The sequence below is a fragment of the Nymphalis io genome, chromosome 30 (assembly GCF_905147045.1).
Source record: "Nymphalis io chromosome 30, ilAglIoxx1.1, whole genome shotgun sequence".
Lineage (NCBI taxonomy): Eukaryota > Metazoa > Arthropoda > Insecta > Lepidoptera > Nymphalidae > Nymphalis > Nymphalis io.
In genome coordinates this window covers 5,149,690-5,171,991 of record NC_065917.1, presented here as the reverse complement: position 1 = coordinate 5,171,991, position 22,302 = coordinate 5,149,690, and the positions used below count along the sequence as shown (strand labels likewise).

The following is a 22,302-nucleotide window of genomic DNA, read 5'->3' as shown; positions in this document are numbered from 1 at the left end:
GACCTGTCCCTGCGAGCAATCGTGTCGGCGATGCTTCGCAGGGAATCGGCGTGGAGGGCCGTAGCCTCCTTCTGTGAGACCGTCATGGTTCAGAAGGAGACGGCAGAGCGGGAACGGGAAAGGGCCGATCCTGCTCGGCGGAGACGACGACGGCGTCGTCTCGGCCCTCCCATAGCCCAGACGCTGAGGCTTAAAAGATAGGGCTTAACCCTGGGGCCGTGGATGCGTGAGGTGGGGGCCTCGCGTGTCCTATTTCAGACGGCCCTGTGGAGGACGGCAGCCGTGATGGCCTCGCGCTGCCGTACGCACTAGCGAGGAGTGCGGGGGGGGGGGGGGGGCGAAATTCGCCCCCTGATGAGAGCTCCGCTGAGCCACGAGTGGAGCAAAGCACGGAAGAGGCCGCGGATGCGTTATATCAACACGATCCCGCAGCGTCTCCGATCCGTGCTGAGGACGGCCATCGCAGTGGTTTTAGTGAGTAAGAATCCCACATAACCCGGTTTCATGTCTTTAATTTATCTCGTGTTAACGGAAAAAATCGTGAGGAAACCTGCATGTGTCTAATTTCATTGAAATTAGACACATGCCACATGTGTATTCTACCAACCCGCATTGGAGCAGCGTGGTGGAATAAGCTCCAAACCTTCTCCTCAAAAGGGAGAGGAGGTCTCAGCCCAGGAGTGGGACATTAATACTTTAATACTTTAAATAAAATAAATAATTTAGATAGGAACTTGCCAAGCTTAGATCACCAGCGTCGTGGACGTGCAGACCGTGCGGGCCGGGCGCGAGACCGTCCACGCTGCCGTCGCCCACGAGGGGCCCGCCATCGTTCTGCTGGAACCTTATCACGCCTAACACCTGCTGTTTGCAGCATCGCTGGCTGGATATCATCGCCACCGCCGACTGAGTGTCTACGCGGTAGTTATATACAATTTTAATGAGATATAATAATAATAGTCCTCCAGACCGATTTCGGCCACGGCAGCCAATCTCAAGAGAGGTTAGGCAACTGCGCAGGAGATATTATAGTGCACAAGTGTGTGCGCAAACACAGGTGCACTCTCTAATCCGTAACGAGATACAGGCATGATGAATGACAATAAGGCATATTATCGTGCAAAATTGTGTGCGCACACGCAGATTGGGATAGGAGGGATATGTGCGCGTTTATCGTAATGATTTAAAATTAAAGTAATGAATGTAGCAGCTTTAATATTCGGTACTAACTTTTTTTTATGTTATATAGGCGAACGAGCATATGGGCCACCTGATGTTAAGTCACCAATGCCTATAGACATTGGCATTGTAAAACTGTTAACCATCGCTTACATCGCCAACGCGCCACCAACCTTGAGAACTAAGATGTTATGTCCCTTGTGCCTGTAATTACACTGGCTCACTCACCCTTCGAACCAGAACTCAATAATAGTACGGCTGTTTTGCGGTAAAATACCTGATGAGTGAGTGGTACTTACTCAGACGAGTTCGCACAAAGCTCTACCACCAATAAAAAACTGGATTGTAACTTTACAGAATTGTAATCCAACAAAGTAGGATCCCGCAAGTATATTTTGACTTAATAATTACCTTAAGCTGAATTTATATAATGGATAAAAAACACTGATTATAATATATACAGCTGAAGGATAGGATCAAGGGGGGTCGTGTTTTTAACTGTGACCTCAAGGTGGCGTGATTTTGGCTCGAGATGAAGAGAAGGCAAGCGGGCGAGCGGAGACAGCGCCAGGCGCTAGTTTTTAGGCTCGGCTTGCGACGATCATATCGCACAGACGTTAAATAAAGATTAAGTTAATTTTTAGTACCTATCTAGAATATTAGTTATATTGTAAATGTTTATTTTGGAGTGAGTTGTTTTTTTAAGTATTAATAGTCTTAACGCTAAATATACTAATATTATAAATAAATAACTCAATCTGTCTTTGTTTCATCTTACCCCCAAATCCCTGCAGAACTGATCTTCTGCCAGATGTCCTCGTCACCATGTCCAGGATAACGGAACTCGGCAGCGTAGTTTCTACCATAACAGCGCCATCTTTGAATACCGCCTGAATATATTTACAATATTTAAACATATAATTAGCCCATTGGTCGAAATACGTCCGTAATTCTTCTACAATAATATTATAAATGCGAAAGTAACTCTGTCTATCTGTTAAGCTTTCACGGCTAAACCACTTTCTTAATTAACGACTTTTTTTATAAAATATTTTTTCAACACAAATAATCTATTCAACTTTATAATATTAGTATATATACATGTACGTTGCCATTCTCAAAATCAAAAGACTTCGAGAACATACTAGAACTTCCAAAAATATAAATTAAGAAATTTTATTAATCATAGCAATATTTTTAAACAAAATATTATAAAAAAAAAAAAAAATTACGTTACCTGTTTCACGCCATCTTGTTCGTTTAAATATTTAAGAGTTTTATTGACGACATTCTCGTCTGGATTCGCGCCAAAATCCACCAACACTTCCAACTTAAACAATACATAAAAAACGTATTTTATTTAGGTAAGAAACAGAAAAAATAATAACATAAAATTAAAACATTGACCAATAAAGTCCACAAGTTATTTACTTGTGGACTTATGAAAATGCGAGCAAATGAAACAAAAATTAATTACATTATTAAAATTCATAATTCACGTATTCTCTTTCAGGTAACGAAATGTGTCTAAACATTGCACGTTCTTAAAATTCAACCCTAAATTATCGTTCATCGACTGGATCTAACAATTATAAAGGGTAAAGTATTAAAAAGTGTAATAAATATTTTAATTGATTTTATCCAAAAATTTATTAAATAATAATAATAATGTCCTCCAGACCGATTTCCGCCATGGTGGCCAATCTCAAGAGAGATTAGCCAACTGCGCAGGAGGTATTTCATGCACAAGTGTGAGCGCAAACACAGGTGCACTCTCTCTTCCCTCACTCTCATAATCCGATGGGACGTCAATCCTACACAACCGGAAACAGCTCAGGCGCAGGACCAACGGGTTAACCTGTTTTCTGAGGCACATGCCATAGGAAAGGTGTTGCGTCGAGATGGGCGAAGTCTTATGTAGGTCCAGCTCTCATTCGACAAGGGGATAAGTAACTTCATGCCAAAACTTACATAGAAATATAAAAATTCAATAATAACCTTTTATGGTACGTGACCAGGCTCTTAGGGATTGGGACCATAAGCAATATGGTACACGTTATTTCCAGGTGGTAGGGCTTTGTACAGGTGCGAATTTAGTCAAATTGTTAGAGCCGTTTCCAATATATCCTAGATATATTATAGATACAAGAATTGGTTATTTAAAATTAATTTTCAATTTATTGTTTATTCTAATCTATATTTACTGGTGGTAGGGCTTTGTGCAAGCTCGTCTGGGTAGGTACCACCCACTCATCAGATATTCTACCGCAAAACAGCAATACTTGATATTGTTGTGTTCCGGTTTGAAGGGTGAGTGAGCCAGTGTAATTACAGGCACAAGGGACATAAAGTCTTAGTTCCCAAGGTTGGTGGCGCATTGGCTATGAGCGATGGTTGACATTTCTTACAATGCCAATATCAAAGGGAGTTTGGTGACCACTTACCATCAGGTGGCCCATATGCTCGTCTACCTTCCTATTCTATTAAAAAAAAAAAATTCATTATTTATCTCAAACTATACATCAAAAACCATTTACTAACATAAAATAATAAATAAAATAACCAAAAACTTTGTTATCTATATATATATATATAATGACTTGACATATATTTTATCATTTCTTATGCCTACGATAACAAAATGACATAAGCATAAAATTACTTGTTATTAACAATGTAAATCCACTTAAAAGATATAATGCCAACATTATTTGTACATAGTATTTAGTATGTGGTAATAAAAGATGACAAAAGCCGAGATGGCCCAGTGGTTAGAACGCGTGAATCTTAACCGATGATTGTGGGTTCAAACCCGGGCAAGCACCACTGTATTTTCATGTGCTTAATTTGTGATTATAATTCATCTCGTGCTTAACGGTGAAGGAAAACATAGTGAGGAAACATGCATGTGTCTAATTTCATTGAAATTCTGCCCCATGTGTATTCTACCAACCCGCATTGGATCAGCGTGGTGGAATAAGCTCCACAACCTTCTCCTCAAAAGGGAGAGGAGGCCTTAGCCCAGCAGTGGGACATTAACAGGCTGTTACTGTAATAAAAGATTTCTCTTCTTTTAATTAGATTATTGAAATTCTATTTACAAAAATATATTTTTTGTTGTTAAGAAAATTTCTACCAGAAACACGCAAGTCATTAGCTAATATTTAAATGGTTTTTGGATTAATGTGTTTTATTAAAGAAAAAAATGTTTTGTTACAGGACCAATTTATCAACTTAAGTCAGATGCTATGTGACTTATTAATTTTCATACATAATTCACAATATTTTAAGGACAAACAAATATTTATACAAACCTATAACAACAAAAAATAAAATATTTTGTTTTACAAGCTTTATAACAAAATAATTAACAATAAATTAAAAGTTATATTTAAAAAGGCAATGAAAGATAAAAATTTTGCAATAAAATAGTTATTATTATATTTTATTGATTAATAAACAAATCGCACATATTTGTTTTATTATTTTTTTTTAATTTTGTATGTTTTAGGCATTTTAAATTAAAGCTAAAATTTAGAGAGAGAAGGTATATGTTAATAATAATAACATGATAATCTGTATGTTATTAGTTTTTCTTTTAAAATATTTCAAGTTTACCTGGAGTAACCTAATAAAATTGTCTTGTATATATATATTTTTTTAATTATACAAAGGCCAAGGCAAAGGGCATTATAAGTTTAAACAAAAGCTGCTTATTAAAAAACAAATATAATTTTAGATTTATTAACTCACCTTAGATGTTAACATGCTTGTTGTATATATATATATATATATATATAAACACTTGATTGCGACTTATCGCGTAATTTCTAGAATGAAAATGTAATTTCTTTACAAAAAATGTACATACAACCGGCTTCCGCAATGCTATCAATTTGACTGACAGTGACAGCTGAGCGTGTGACGGGCGACAGCGATTACAAGTGTTGCTTCTTGATAGTGTATCTGCCCCCTTAACATTTTTATAATAATCCATTATTTACTATAAATAATATACAAAGAAAAATTACTATTAAGAGTAAAATATATGTAATACATTTATCGTATTACATACATTTACGTCGGACTGGGATCATAAAATTAATTAATGGTTGCTTGCAAAAAAAATAGGGAATTTACTTTCTTAGCAAATTTTCAACACTTATAATTAATAAAATATAATAAAGTAAATGATTATAGTAACAACTTTTAATACATTAAAAGTGATAAAATGAATGAATCGTTATTACAAAACACCACTGATTTGGAATCTAGTATCCGAGCAAGAAGGAAAGCACTCGGAAGTAAGAATTAAAAAGCATTTACGAAGGATAAACAATTAAATATATCTTGCATGATATTCAATAAATATTAACTTTTTATTTTATTACCATACATATAATACTGACTATTGACTAATATGTTTTATTTTTAAGTTTTATGTGCAAAGATACAAGCAATATATAAAAAAGGATGTCCATATTATACAGAATAATATATTTTTGAGTATACGCTACGTAATAAATAAAAAAAAAAAAACAAAGTTTTTACGTTCATAGTTTTATTTATTTATAATAAGAATAACAATATCGTAATAATTAGCTAAGTAACAATTAGTATAAGTAGAAGTATTTATTTATTATTGAATACATTAAGTAAATTTAGAGTATTATTTATCATTATATTGGTCTTTTTGTAAATCGTATTTTTTATCTATTATAGATTTGGTTCTGAAGTTTAAAATGTCATTACCGTCCATTCGGGCATGGTGACATAGAACGAGCTCTCTGGAATAAAAAAAAGTTAATACATTTTTAAAAGTAAAGTAAAGTAAATTTTTGATTTATTTTTAATGTATTTAAATGTAAAACTGATTTATTTATTATTAGGTAGTATGGGTTATTGAGTATAAATAATAAGAAAATGGAATAGGTAGACCAAATTGTGTTTTGAAATCCCATTATTTATTGACATAATATGTTTTGACAAGTAAACGAAGACAGTTTTTTTTATTGGCAGGCCAAGGTCTCTTCTTTTAAATCTTCCATTAAGGCTAAAACTTGGATCTTATTACGGATTAACAGATCGGGTTAGTAGATAACTTATATGCAAAACTTCATCACGATTTTCCTCTTCACTGTACTTCGGCAAGTATGAGATGAATTATTATAAATACTGAGCACGTTAAGTTAACGCATTATTTGTCAGGCCCGGACTTAGAAATCCAATGCCTCTAGGCACTTTGGTTTGACAATAACCTTCCCCATTCCGAAGCGTTTAGAGTAACAATATATTATTTTTGGCCAGTGTCTTGTAGGCCTAGGCATAAAACCGCTTTTGATTGTCAAGATTTTAATACACGATATTAAAATTCGCTTGTTAAATCCCATGAGACATATTGTTTTTTTTCTTACCTCTCTATAATCAGCTTCAGCGATGGAAGGCATCAACATAGCAACTCTCTTCGGACGCGCTTCGTCCATATTGTGTATCGCTTTGTAGACTTCAGAATGTTGCAAGTGGTCGAGGCCTTTGGGCGGTTTCTGGTATTTCATGAAATTCACTCTACGAAAAAAAAAAAATTAAAATGTTGGGCTGTAAAATATTCTTTCGTGTCAAGTGATCGAAAAAAATAAAATAATAATAATTGTTACGTCAAACGACTTGCCGCTATGTTTATGACAATGTTGATAAACAATAAATAAATGATATTATTATAAACGAAATCACAAACAAGATACTCATCAGTCAAAGCTGTTTTAGCATTAAGACGTCACACGTCTACGTCATCGTCATTATATCTTTTTAATGAATGTATATAAAAAATATTTATATAAATAAGTAGATAATACAATAAATACCCAATCGCATTTCCTTTTATGACTTCCGCTTGTGCGGTCAATGTCTCCTGGATCAGCTCCTCATCGTATTCCCTGGATTTTTTCCATTTCCTTCCACCAGGCAGGATGAGCGGTCTTTCTGGAGGGGCAGGTCCGAACATAGGTGTTGGTTTGTTTTGGATCTGTGGTTGTTGTTCCTTTATTTGATGGATAAATTCCTATAAATACATAATTATTTCGCTCTTATACGTACTTTAACTTAAGTCAAATTGAAGATGACACATTATTAGTTTATTAGTATAAATATTTATCTATGTAAGCAAACAGCCTTATTGGTCTAGTGGATATGAACAGATCCCAAGGTCCTGACGTGTGCTTAATCCCTGGGTTGAGCCATTAAAAAGATGTTGGGTTTTTCTGTCATGCCACGATAAGCACGTAAAGCCGTTGGTAACTCTAACAATCAAGTATAAGGGTCGGACAATCAAGTATTTAATAAATAATTTTACAGCCAAAAAGCATTTTTGAAGAGTGAGCCAGTGTAACTTCAGACACGCGGGACATAACATTTTAGTTCCCAAGTTTGGTGGTACATAAAAAAACAAACATACCTTATTGTGCTCTTTCTTCATCTTACTCTCCAGCATTCTCTTCACTTCTTCTCTCTTCATGAGCGCTACCTCATCTTCTGTTAAACTCGGTTTGGTCACTCTTATTTGCATCTTTCCACCTCTCTGTCCTGTCGACTCATTCTCTGGTACATCAATCTCTGTTATTTCAACCGATTGTCTGTGACTTTCTGGATGTTTCTCGAATTGAACAATTCTTTCTAGAAAAATGAAAATGTTTTTTGTTTTGTTTTATCATATAATATAAATAGTCTAATTTTTCCACTCCGACCTCCTAGGCTATAGCGTAAGGTTGAATAGCCAACACAACCATCGGCGTGAAAGGCAAGTGTTCTACCAACCACGCCAACCGGCTCAAATATACATCATAATATACATCATATATATATGTATATACTATATATGTACATATATATGATATTTACTGGTGGTAGGGCTTAGTGCGTGCTCGTCTGGGTAGATACCACCCAGTCATCAGATAATCTACCGCAAAACAACAGTACTTAGTATTGTTGTGTTCCGGTTTGAAGGGGGAGTGAGCCAGTGTAATTACAGGCACAAGGGACATAACATCTTAGTCCCCAAGGTTGGCGGCGCATTGGCGATATAAGCGATGGTTAACATTTCTCACAATCCCAATGTCTATGGGCGTTGGTGACTTACCATCAAGTGGCACATGAATATTGTATTGGTCTATATACAAAGACTAAAGTCTAATAATAACAATAATATACTATACACTATTGTTAACGATTATCCGTGGACACCAGGCCTGGCATATTGTAGCTGTCACTATAGAATATCTGATGAGTGGGTGGTACCTACCTTGGACTTGCACAAAGACTTACCATCAATTTGTTTACCAGTTTATCACTCACCTTGAGGTGTTTTATTAATTTCCAGATATTTCTCTTGACGAACTTCTTTGTATTCCTGCAAACCATACGTCACTATACAATTGGTCTTAAACTAATTAAGAACAATGAAATAATTCAAGTAAATTTACAGCTGTTCTGGAAGAGCAAATTCGAATCTCATACCATAAAACGGTCGTGATATGTCAGCAAGTGATATGCGACATTGACCTTTATAATTATAACATTTCAAGAATACATGAATCAAAATAGTATATCACTATAAGTCGGTTATCAACATTTCACAGTTGAGCAATGAAGTGAGTTCGTGATAATAGCGGTGTTGTGAGCTCTTTGGACGAAAGTGTATAAAAAAAAATTTGAAACACAATTATGGCATTGACTGGGCAAACAGTAGTTATAATAATATAATAAGATACGTTTATCTTTATTTTTAAGAAGAAATAATAAATAATCACCATTTGGCTAATTTGACTGATCTGCCGGCTCACAGCATCCACTTTCTGTTGAATGAGATTGGGAAGCTGCGACAGAGCTGCTAGTTGTGCTTTCATCTGTGCTACTTGCTGTTCCAGACTCGCATTTGGATCTGAAAGTATATAATATGTATATACAATAATAATAAAATTAGTTTAGAACAATAAATTGTATTAGGCGTAATAGTAACATAGGGAACTCAGTCATATCCCTCGTGCCTGTAATTACACTGGCTCACTCACCCTTCAAACTGGAAAACAACAATACTATGTATGTATGTTCTATTTAGCGGTAGAGTGACGCGTGGTACCTACCCAGACTGGCTTGCGCAACCTTTCCTTAAAAAAGTCAATTCTAGAATTTTTTGAAATAGATGCCAATTGTTGATACCTTTTAAAAGAGCTGATGAGTGAATTTAGACGACCTGCAGAAACCCTTACAAATAAATAATCGACGATGTTTTCATCAAAGATTTTGGTCACGACGGCTTTTCTCAATGCAGGAATGATGTTAATACTCGAATCTTGCACACAAGTGCATTTTCATGGTCTGATCGGACCGTAAATTTCCAGCGCAGGACCAATTACTGTACGTGCTTTCCGAGACACGGTACACACTTTCAACTTCCAGACTCCAGGTTGGACCAGATAATTTCTCAACAGAATAACCTAATAACTGTTTTTTGAGCCCAGGACTTTTTGTTCTGGTCTTCTAATCTAACTAGAACAACAGGTTAAGTGATGTAGTATTTTATAACATACCGATCATGCTATCCACTGCTTTCATGATCTGATTAGCTAAACACGTCTGATCCATTTCGTAGAACCTTCTTTGTATCTTCTATAAACTCCGTTTCAAGCAAAAAATGTCCTAGAAAAAAAAAAGTCTTTATTCAAAATATGCTAGTAATCTGTCTGCCTGTTGCGCTTTCACGGCTAAATCCGAACCGACCGATTTTGATGAAAGTTTTGAAGTAAGTTTGAACCCCAAGGAAGGCCATTGGTTTTTACCTAATATCTGCCCCCCTCCCCGTAACAAGCGGGCGAAGCCGCGAACGAAAATAGGTTTTTTTAATATATATATATAATATTATATTATGTTATATTTTCTTTCAGGCATCAGTTAAAGATTAGAATCAATAAATGGCATTTTTCACCTGAAGCTTACTGACGCTATTATTGGCTGGAACACCATCAAAATTGGTATTATGTTACTACGCAGAGCAAGAAGAATTGCACGTTGAACTATCATAACCTGTCTCTGTCACTCGCGTGTGAATATATCGCCGTCGCATTCGCACAAGTATGCAAATTATATCTAAGTGTGTAATTACATATCTCCATAAGTATATAGTTTTAGCGTCTAAGATTTTATGTCTCTTAGGTTTAGTCAAGGACGTCACAAAAGCACACCTTACGCCCTATACTATCCACTAGTCGAAACACACATACACAACACGGGCAAGGGTTGAATACATAAATACTCACATAAGATGCGACTGGTTATACCAAGCTCTGATTATGTACTAAATATTTCACTAAGCGTTGCCAATTTTTTTTTTTTTGTATTGAATTCAAGCCAAACGATCGCTTGTTAAATATGTTTAAATATAGATAATTGATTGAATTCGGGGTTGAATATCTAGTTTATATAAAATTAATTACCTAAGCGATTTAATTGATCTATTTTAGTTTTATTTTTAAGGCGAATCTAAATCACTAATGGTTATAATGATGACGAGCCGGTTGGCGTGGTTGTTAGATACTTGCCTTTCACGCCAAAGGTTATGGGTTCGATTCCCACCCAGGACAGATATTTGTGTGCATGAACATGTCTGTCTGTCCTGAGTCTGGGTGTAATTATCTATATAAGTATGTATTTACATAAGAAAAGTAGTATATGTAGTATATCAGTTGTCTGGTTTCCATAGCACAAGCTCTGTACAAGCTTAATTTGGGATCAGATGGCCGTGTGTGAAAAATGTCCCAGGATATTATTATTAAAATAAGATCTTAACCGGTTTTGGATTTTAATCCCGTTACCAGGTGGTATGTAGATTTTAGAAGCAGTTTTACTTGGTGATAAGACTGTGAAAGCTCGTCTGGGTACCCACTCATCAGATATTCTACCTCAAAACAACAATACTTAGTATTGTTGTGTTCCGGTTTGAAGGGTGAGTGAGCCAGTGTAACTACAGTGGGGTTATAACCTCTTAGTTCCCAAGGTTGATGGCGCATTGATGATGTAAGAAATGGTTATTAATATTACAGCGACAATTTCTATGGGTGATGATTTACCATCAGGTGGACAAATTAATAACTAAAACCTGACGAGAACTTTTCGATGGTCATTTTACATGTCCTAGTGGTTAGAACACGTGAATCTCAACCGATGATCGTGTGTTCAAACCCGGGCAAAACCACTGAATTTTCATGTTCGTAATTTGCGTTTATAATTCATCTCGTGCTTGACGGTGAAGGTAAACATCGTGAGGAAAACCTGCATGTGTCTAATTACATTGAAATTCTGCCACATGTGTATTCTACCAACCCGTATTGGAGTAGCGTGGTGGAATAAGTTGCAAACCTTCTCCTCAAAAGGGAGAGAAGGCCTTAGCCCAGCAGTGGAACATTAACATGCTGTTACTGTTAACACTTAAAGTTACTAACATTTCGGAATGTACATTCTACAGAGAATGTAGATGGAGCCGGAATAAACTTCAATAGTTTGCCGACAAATAAATTACAATTAATATTTAATTAATGTAATTATACATTCAATACATCCTTTCATCATCATATCATCTTACCCCACGGTGTTCGCTTTTATTATAAAATTAGTTAATCGTTTTTGCTTCGGACGGGTTGGTAAGAAGAAAAATGTATTTTGGATAGGATTTGCGTTAAATCCGTTCTTAGTGAGCGTCTGCGTCGGGGAAGGGGTAACTGTGATGTCGGCGCGTGACATTATTAAATAATGAAAATCAGTTAATTTTGAGAGTTATAATTCACTTTGTTATTTTTTTATCGTTAGTAAATTATTCTCTTTAGTATTATTAGGGCGGATAACACCGAATGGAGTTGCGTTTGACGAACGTCATGACAATCATGGACTGGTTGACAGCGGTTGTACGCGGTGATCATTCGCAAACCCATTGGTTCTAAATCGCTAATTATTAGTGTAATCCCTTATTGTATAAGAAATTGAAGTGTTTGTAATTAAAATAATAACAGAAATCAACGTTGTAGTCTTCTTATTTTAAAGTTTCCTGAACATAACGCCCATCATGGATTCTCGTGCTAACGAGTTCACGAATCAACAATTAGATGCGATTGCCCGGCTTCCCGACGTCCCGATATATAGAGCTATTAGAGTATTGTAGCTAATTTTGGTTTGTAGATAATTCTTATGTTAATATATATCATTAGGAATTTTATATAATAATAATAATGTCAATCAGACCGATTTCGGCCACGGCGGCCAATCTAAAGAGAGATTAGCCAACTGCGCAGGATATATTATAGTGCACGAGTGTGTGCGCAAACACAGGTGCACTCTCTATTCCCTAACTCTCAATAATGCGATGGGACGGCAATCCGACATGACCGGAAAGAGTTCAGGCGCAGGAGCAACGGATTTACGTGCTTTCCGAGGCACGGGAGTGTACACACTTCCAACTTCCAGACTCTGGGCTGCTACTGAGAATTTTGACAGCAAAACCAAATAACTTTTTATTGGCTCGAACTGGCAATTGAACCCAGAACCTCCGGGTCTTCGGCCTTACATCAAGCCACTAGACCAACGAGGCAGTCAATGTTTTATATAAGATTCTATCGTCGAATAAATGTTTTATTCCTTATATATTTATTGTTTATGTATGTATATATGTATATTCCCGTGACGGATACATTATTTAAAATAAATGGCGTCACGCACTTTATAATTTAATTCAATCACTTTAATGTTGAACAGCGAGTAATTATTTAAACAATGCTTTGTCTTCTTCTTTCGAATATCATATCAATAATGACAGAAAGAGAGAAATTATGTGTTTAATTAAGTGACGTTGGCTAGTTGTTTGACTTTCATGTTTGAACTATTCCATGGTATAGAAAATTACATAGGGTTTCTAAGCAATCCCCCCCCCCCCTTTATCTTTACGTGGTATCTTCCCTCCTACGTGCGGATACTAGATAAACTTTTAAAGTTATTATATAAATCGAATTGATTATTTTTTTTTCTTACTTTATTGTACACCACAAAGAGAAAAAAAAATACAAAACATGGATAGAGCCTAAATAAAAGTAGCATACAATTTTGGCGATATCGCTTCATAGCGATCTCTTCCAGGCAACCAACGGTGTAAGTAATAACTCATAGGATATGAGTTTCTTTTATATTTCTGGTTGTAACAATATAGTTAGGAGACTCCTTGATACATACAACAGCGTTGTTAAAAAAAAAGACGCGCGCTAATTTAAGAACCGCTATTTTGTTGGTACAAAAAAGTAAAATAATTAATTTACTATTGGCACGACTTGTGATTTCTCGAATGTGTTCAATTGTGTTGTTTGGATTTTTTAAAAGTAATTGAGTGCGTTATTTATATCAATTTCTTTGATTTGGTGTTCTATTTTAAAAAATACCAATTCGATGTTATTTTTTTTAAATCACTTTTACTTTGGAATGCTATATAATGCATTTCATTTACATACATGGATAAAATAAAACTTTGTTTTTAATTATTATAATTTTTTAATTAGACTTATCAAAAATTAACAATTATGAATAACATTGGAGCGTTCTTAAATATATTCTTGATAACTTCGAGTCTCGTATCTGAAAATAAATAAATATACATTACATATAATAAAATTGATTTTGAAATACAATAGTATTATAAATGCAAAAGCAACTATGTTTGTTTGTTAGGCCTACATGCCTAAATCACTAAACCGATTTTGATAAAATTTCATATGAACCAAGCTTAAATCTCAAGGACGGTCATAGGCTACTTTCTTCATCTTATCTCCAAACACGCGTGCGAAGTCGCGGGTTTGCAATAGGTCATGATTATTAGGGGTAGTGTTTCGTGCTGTAAGTACCACCTATCATTTATTCTATCGTTAGTGGTCATTCACCCAGACATTGACACAGCGTGAATAGACCACTCGTACACCGACAATGTACTAACGATGATATTTAAGATGTTACACCCCTAGTGCTTGTTTTTAGACGGCTGCGCTGGTCGCAGATCCCGGTCGGGTTAGAAAAAAGTTATTGGGTGTTTCTGTTGGTAATTCTGACTAGCAAAGTCTGTTCCTGATACCGCATTTGGCCATGATCAGTGGTCGGTGATAGACCCTCAAGGGATCCGACGTGGACCATATCTGTTGCGACAGATCCTCAAGCCCAATCAGCTCTCATGTTACCAGAGGTTACTAGAATTAATAAGGCGAGGTTATATTTTTAATAAAAGTTCTTGCGTTATTATTCCAAGGTCCAAGCGTTTCAACTTTGTCAGAACAAACAATAATTCAGACGAGAGAAGAATATTTTCAACGATCGCTTCATAAATTAAAAATAAATAAAATTAAAGTTTGAATTCGTTTTACTTACCTATGGTTATTTTTCAGTGTTGCAAGCATTAAAAACGTTATCCTCGCTTATTGTTGTTTGATATATTTTTAATCTGTCATTGTTTTTTATTCTTTTTTATCTTTCGTTCGGTCGGATAAGATGTTTTTCCGCTTTTATTGACTTAGGAATGACATGATCTTAACAAACTCCATTCTTTATGTATGTATTTGTTTAGTAAAAAAGGTTAAATTGCTTTTTACCTATTTTTATATAGTATATGTTCATATGTACAGCCTTGGTAATGTATTTAGCATCTTATTCAAAATTAATAGTATTCTCGCTCCTTACGTACTTAGTTCTTTAAGTGTGCGTGATTCGTATGTATACTGGATTATATACTTCGTTGTATTTCTGTGTTTATTTATTTTGCTCTATATTTATAATTTTGTTTATTTGCTTTTATAAATTTATTCTGATCAAGTTGGATATATCACATTTGCGGTGCTCGTGACATTATTATTGTCTAAGGCGATTTTTGGATTTTTGAACTCGACTTTACTATTGATACTAATCCTGATTTTTATTCTATCTAAAGTATTATTTAATTAGTAAGTATTAATTATTAAATCGAATTCTATACCTAGATTTTTCAATTTTATATCAGAAATTTAAAAAAGCTTGCGTTGATTGTTTTATCATCACCCGAACCCCCTTTAAGCGTCGGTTTCCTGTAAATTGGTATAATTTGTCTTTCCGGTGAAATAGGAGGGGTTGGTAGAGGGGGGCTGTAAATTATACGTTCGATTCTAGTTATGATATGTGGTATTAAACCATTCCTCAATATAATTTCATCTTCTATGCTTTCAGGACTATAAGAACAATCCCTGGGTACGAATTCACATTCTTCTGGTAGTGGAATTTCGAGTCTGAATATATATTCATCGGTTAATGGCGTTGGTGGTGACAATGGAGGTGATGGTGATTCGCCATTTGTGACTTCATATGCCTCATTTGTTCTCAAGTCAGTTTTGATTGAGAGTTTCTTGTCAGATTCCAATGATTTCGATTTAGTGACAGATTCTTTAGATATAATTGTTTCATGATCGAAGTCAGATGCAGACGCGGATACTCTACTCGCTTCAATATGTTTTCTTTTAGACACTTGTAGGTGCGATTCATGTTCTTGATTCATTTCCATACTAAGACTACCCATACTGACTTCCATACTCGCTCCTAGCGATTGAGAATGTAGAGACGCTTCGCTCTCCATGGCTTCGATGTGTCTTGCATCTGATACTTCAAGTTTACTAGCTTTCAATTCAGCTTGTGAAGTTTCTGCTCTCGCTGATTTTTTACTTGACTTCGTCTTTCGAACTGCTTTCGATCTGGTCGCTTCAATTAAAGGTTCTTCCTCAATAGCTAATACGGTAACGTCGATACCTGTTTCAATTGTTTGCTTCGTTGCTGCACTCGCTATAGCTAAACCTGTGTGTAAGCTTTGTTTTTCAGCTTGAACACTTGTATCTAACTTGGAAGTTTTCTGCGACTCGAAATATTGTTTCTTTATATCTGTTTCAGATATATATTCCGTTGATTCTATATCAACATCAATGACTTCTGATTGAAGTTGTGATGTTGCTATATCTTGTAATATTAACGTTAAACTTGCATCAAAGTTCTCAACGGTTGATGATTGAAATTTCGACTTTAGCCTGAATGTTGCTTCTTCAAAAACATCATCTATATATTGAAATCTCCTCAACGATGGACCTCTAATTCTAAACATGTATTCCTCAATTAAAGGAGTAAGGGCTGATGATGCTAACGAAAAAGAAAAAGTACTAATATCTCCATTTTTTATATATTCTGATGCTTCGGTTGTTGATATTATTTTTATCAGCTCCTCTTCAACTTTCCTATTAAATTCCTCATCTGTGATGAGAGCCGTGTAGCTGAAACTTTCGTCCGTAGATTGTTTGAATATTTTTTTTTTCAAAAGTTTTATAGATTCATATATGATGGAGTCTTGTTGCGTTTTCTTTTCATTAAATTCGTATTCCGCAAACACCTCTAAGGGTGGTGTCTTCTGTTTAGTGATGGTAGCTTCAGCAAATACTTCATTAACTTTATCATCGTGTTCTTTAGGTAGCTCCACAGTGTAATTCAAATCTACGTCTTCAAAGCTTCTGGAATCATCAGACACATCTACTATTTCTAGCTTCACGTCACGTGTTGTAGCTGTCACTGGTACTTTATTCATAAATTTGAACGTTTCTTCTTTAGCTACCGTAACAGCTGTTTGTTCTGCAACCATAGTAGCAGTCGATTCAACCAAAGATACATTTACTTGCTTTTCAAGAGATTTTTTTATGTCTGGTAACTCTAAATCTTCATTTATAGTCTCTTCTAACATTATGATTTTGCTTTCTGCAGCTTTCAACTCTTCAATATTAATGCGCGCTTCTTGATTAACTGTTTTATTTACAACAAAAGTTTCATCTTTGGGTTCTTCTGGGGTTATTGTTAACGTTTCAGCAATATTTAAATTCATTTCCTGTATTTGAGTCTGAAGCTTTTTTTCAATTGTCTTTTGAATGATCATATCCTCCTTAACAGACTCCCCGAGCGACGTACTTGTTGTTTCCAATGAGTGTAATTCGTTGAAATTTACTTTAATTTTTTCTTCTGGTATCTTATTTAGTTCAAGACTACCAGCTTCTGGACCTTCTGGTATTATCGCTAATATTTCAGCAACAGAATGACGAGGGCTTTCTATTTCAGATAGTGGCTGTCTTTCAAGGACTATAGGGATATCTAAATTCTTTTGTTTAGGCTCTTCAGGAAATACAATGGTCACAGCAGCTGCTTTGAATTCTTCAAAATCAACCTTAGGTTCTAAACTTGTTACGCTATCGATTTCAAATGGTCCATCTTTTGGACCTTCAGGCAAAATAGCTAGCGAAATAGGGATTGTCAATATTGGATTTTCCATTAATGTCTGTGGGATCTTCTGATCGACTTGTGGTACTTGAAACTCTTCGTGTTGTTCTTCGATAAAAACAGTAGTCGTGTGAAGAGGCTTTAAATCATCTAGATCGATACGAGTCTGTTCTTTTGAAGCTTCAGTGACTTTGAATACGCCTTCTTTGGGACCATCAGGCAATACATCAATTGATTCGGCAATTGTTAATAAAGCAGGTTCTGTTAATATTTTTGTTTGTTTCGTAGTTAAAGGTGGAATTTCAAAATATTCGTCCTTAGGTCCTTCAGGTATTATAGCTTGTGCTTCAGCGAGAGTTAAGACACAACTTTCCATTAAAGTTTGTGGTAACTTCTCAACGATTTTGAGAACTTCGAGATTTTCATGTGCAGGTTCTTCAGTAGACACTGTGATAATTTCTGCAGCTTTTAATTCTTCTATAGCAATATCTGCTTGTTGGTTTGGCGCTATTGTTACATCTATTTCTTTACTCGTTTCTTCAGGTAATATAGTTAATTGTTCTGCTACAGTAAAGTTTGTTTGTTCTACTAAAGCTTGGGGTTGTATTTCTGTGATATCCTTTATTTCTAAACTTTGGAATTTCGGTTCTGATGGATATACAACGTTTGCTTCAGTTGCATTAAATTCTTGAATTTGAAGTGTTGCGTTTTGATTTGTTGTTTTAATTTCTTCAATGGGTTCGTTTCTAGGTTCGTTAGGAATTTCCTGTGTAATTTCAGCGATAGAAAAAACGAAGTTTTCCATTAATGACTCCATTTTCTTGTCTTTGATTATAGGAACATCAAATGTTTCTGGTTCCTTTTCCAAAACAGCTATTTCCAGTACTTCCGCTGCAACGCTAGTTGTTAAGGTTATATTCGCTTGTTCGAACTGAGACTTTTGTACGTTAATTTTTTCATTTTTTGGTTCTTCAAATGACACATGCGAAACTTCAATTGCTAAATTTTCACTTATATTCATTTTAGCTGTTTCTTTACGCGCTTCGGTAACACTTAAAAACTCACTGCTACGTTCTGGAGAAGTTGTTGTAGTCTCTGCTACTGACATTGAAGTTTTTTCCATAACAGTGTCCGAAGTTTTAGCAGCAGTCTTAGGTACATCGAAGAGTTCTACGCTGGCTTCATGGGAAAGAACTTCAGAGGTAACTGCGACGGTCTTTGCAGTAATATCTAAAATAGGGTGCACTTCAACTGTATTCGGCTTAGTAACGGCAATTTCAACTATATCATCTTCTTTTGTTATTACTTCCGAAATCTCAGCAATGGATTTCACTGGTGTTTCGATTGTAGCTTCCGGTAGCTCCACTTTAATTTGTGATTCTTCGATAACTGCACTTTCGTCTTCGTCAACGTCAATTTCTGTTATTTCAATAACCGGTTTGCAAGGTTCTTCAACTGACATGTAAGATTTTTGTGATACGAACACTTGCGCCTGAAAATAAGCTTGTTTTTCTTCCGTTGAGACGTCTGTCGTTTCAGCTATCGATATTACCGGCATTTCAAGTACCGCGTGGGCTTGTTTGTTACTTATATGTTGTTTGTTCTCCATATGAAGTAGCGGTTCGATAATTTGCGTTATATTTTGTACTGCAATTTTCTTCGCTACGTTTTCTAAATCAGTAGCGCTTCTTATATATTTTATCGATTGAGTTTCAAATTCATTCAATGGCGAATGATCAACAGGTATCATAGTATCACTTGCGAATGATAGCTTACGAGTGTCATCAAGTGCAACATAGACATTCAATTTATCTGTCGTTTCTAATAAATCACTTAGTTTGTTTAATTCAGTTTTTTCGATAACACTTTTACTTTCTGACATTCGCCGTAAATGCTCTTCGAAAATAGCATCTCTGTTCGTATAAACATGCGATTCTACTATTGCTATGTAAATTATATTGCCATCATCATTTCTCATTACATTCTGCTCATTACAAACGTTTGAATCAATTTTTGTCGTTTTGTATTCAGAGCAACGTTTTTTAGTTTTCATTTCTCTAATTTCCATTGATTGAGTTTTGGTTGTCTCGTAAGTTTGATAATTGTTCTGTTTGTTATCACAACGTGTATAGCTTTGGTAAAACATGCCTTGGGTATCGTCTCCTACATCACTTTTATTTCTACTTCCGTCGTATTCGAAGTCTTTATCGAATCCCATTTCGTTAAAATCTTTTTCGTCGAAATCCGTTTCGACAAATTGTTTTTTATCTTTATTGTATACCATTTTAACAAAACCTTTTTTATCTAAACCTTCTTTGCTAAAATCCATTTCATTAAAACTTTTTTCGTCGAAATCCATATGAACATAATCTTTTTTATCTAATTCTTCTTCTATTCCCGACTTTCTCTGAAGTTCCAATATAACAATATTCATTTTCTTAGTTAGTTCCTCAGGTTTCATTCCTTCTATTTGAGCTATTTTAGCCCCAGATAGTTTACTCTTTATAATTAATTGTCCTTCTTTAGAAAAAACATTCTCTTTGATTGCTTTACTTCGTTCGCTAGATTGTTTCTCTTCTGTTTTAGTGAAATATGGTAGAGGCCTTAATCTTACATATTTAGATAATCTAATCATAACTTTGGTAATATGTGAGAAAAATGATTTTAATAAACTGTTTACAAATGTAGGGTACGTTGCTCGCCGAATATTATTTATAGTTTGTGCTCCAACATTAAATACTCTCTGTTGTGCCATTTTGATGTTAGATGTAGTATCGTCTGTTGCTCGTTTCATTTTTTTTGATAATTGTTCCGATTCTTTAATATATGTTTTTTCGTATTTATCAGATTTATTGACGTCGTTTATTATATTGTGTTTATTAAATATTTCAGTTCTATCACGAACGGTGCCTGGTTTTATAGCTTCTTCTATGTCTTGTCTCGTTAATAATTTTCTTTTTTCCGCTGTTAACCTAGAGTCACTTTCAATGTTAATTGTTTCTTCATTTTGACTCTCTTCGTAACTCTTGTCTTCTATTACATCTTCATTAAAAGTTACCTTTTTCAGTTCTTTTTTCTCATAGGTTGTTTTCTTTTCGTTAGTGTCTTTTATTCGCACTTCTTGGATTAGCTCTGTTTTGTTTTCTACCTTTTCAACCTTTGATTCTTTTAAAGCCTCTATATCTTTTGATTCTTTATGCATTTTAATTTCAGTATTTTCGAACTCAACATTTTTTTCGATTTTAGTATTTTGTTTCATTTTCGCAATCGACAACGCCTTATTTATACTTTTTTCAACAATATCTGTGGCCGTTTCTCTTATTATATCCCATTCTTGCTTATTATTTTCAGTATATATAGAATCTTTTTTGGTCATTTCATTTTGTCTTAATATTTCTTTTGCAATTTCTCTATTTATATCTTGTCTAATGTCATCTGTATGTCTGACAGTTTTGTTTTCTTCTAGTCTTATTTGTTGGGATACTTTTTTAAGATCAATATTCAATAAATTCTGATATAATCTCTGTAATTTCGACATTTTCCTACCTTCGGGGTCATATTCATCAGAAACAGGTAGCTTAAATCTGGCTGAAGGTGGTAGATCGTCCACGTTAATATGTAGGAATACATCTTTTAAATTTGATTTCATTTGATCTTCGAATTTAGTATCTGATTTTGTAACGTTAGCACCATAATTGTTTTCCACATTTTGTCTGTCCGCATAATTTATAGTATAGGTTTGTCCAGAAATATTAGACGTTTGCAGGTCTTCTTCTGTTATCGGTACATAATAATCTTCCGTGTCATCCAAGACTGGATCGTAGAGGCCACTGAAATAATACAATAAGTGTTTTGAATATAAATCTACTAACTTTATCAGCTTCCGATTAATTATTAGTTTTAACTCCACACATATAACCATTGAATTAATTAAAATAATTTTTAAGGGATGATTAGTCAAGCTATGTCGTCTTCTTCTAACGAGTGTCAAATCAATGATGACAGAAAGAGATAAATAAGTGTTGAACAGCACCGCTAATCAACGCTAAAAGTTCGTACATAATATACAATGGTGGAATAGTGTTAATAATATATTTTTTTTTGTTTCGGATTACTATAGTTGTATGGTTTGATCGAACAAAAACAAAATATGATCAAATGTAAGCAAAAACTTCATAAGAAAAAAGTCGACCAAACTAGATTAATTACCTAATAAAAATATACTTATAGCCGTTTAGCGTGGGTGGTAGATGCCTTTCACGCCGAAGGTTGTGGTTTCGATTCCCACCCAGGACAGACATTTGTGTGCATGAACATGTCTGCTTGTCCTGAGTCTGGGTGTAATTATCTATATAAGTATGTATTTACAAAAGAAAAGTAGTATATGTAGTATATCAGTTGTCTGGTTTCCATAGTACGAGCTCTGTACAAGCTTAATTTGCCAAAATTTAAGCCGTGTGTGAAAAATGTCCCAGGATATTATTATTATTATTACTTATATTCTAGTAACAGCCTGTTAATGTCCCACTGCTAGGCCTCCTCTCCCTTTTGAAGAGAAGGTTTGGAGCTTATTACACCACGCTGCTCCAATGCGGGTTGGTAGAATACACATGTGGCGTAATTTAAATGAAATTAGGCACATGCAGGTTTTCTCACGATGTTCTCCTTCACCGTCAAGCACGAGATGAATTATAATCACAAATAGTAATTTGTGATTACTTATATTGGTTATTGAAAAAATATAAAGGATAAAAATTGCGTTAGAAATACTTATTTATGTAC

The 22,302-nt window shown here is 34.9% G+C and overlaps 1 protein-coding gene across 1 annotated transcript in view; it reads right to left on the bottom strand.

Moving 5' to 3' along the window:
* Positions 1-22,302, bottom strand: part of LOC126779858 (uncharacterized) — a 28,188-nt gene that overhangs the window by 2,723 nt on the left and 3,163 nt on the right. Inside the window, exons 2-11 of the mRNA XM_050503976.1 lie at positions 15,245-21,350; positions 9,762-9,837; positions 8,982-9,112; positions 8,527-8,581; positions 7,631-7,848; positions 7,041-7,237; positions 6,594-6,744; positions 2,417-2,509; positions 1,958-2,069; positions 739-914 (exon numbers count right to left, since the gene is read on the bottom strand). Of these exons, the coding sequence (XP_050359933.1) occupies positions 739-914; positions 1,958-2,069; positions 2,417-2,509; positions 6,594-6,744; positions 7,041-7,237; positions 7,631-7,848; positions 8,527-8,581; positions 8,982-9,112; positions 9,762-9,837; positions 15,245-21,350 (7,315 nt within the window). The remainder of the gene's footprint in view (positions 1-738; positions 915-1,957; positions 2,070-2,416; positions 2,510-6,593; positions 6,745-7,040; positions 7,238-7,630; positions 7,849-8,526; positions 8,582-8,981; positions 9,113-9,761; positions 9,838-15,244; positions 21,351-22,302) is intronic.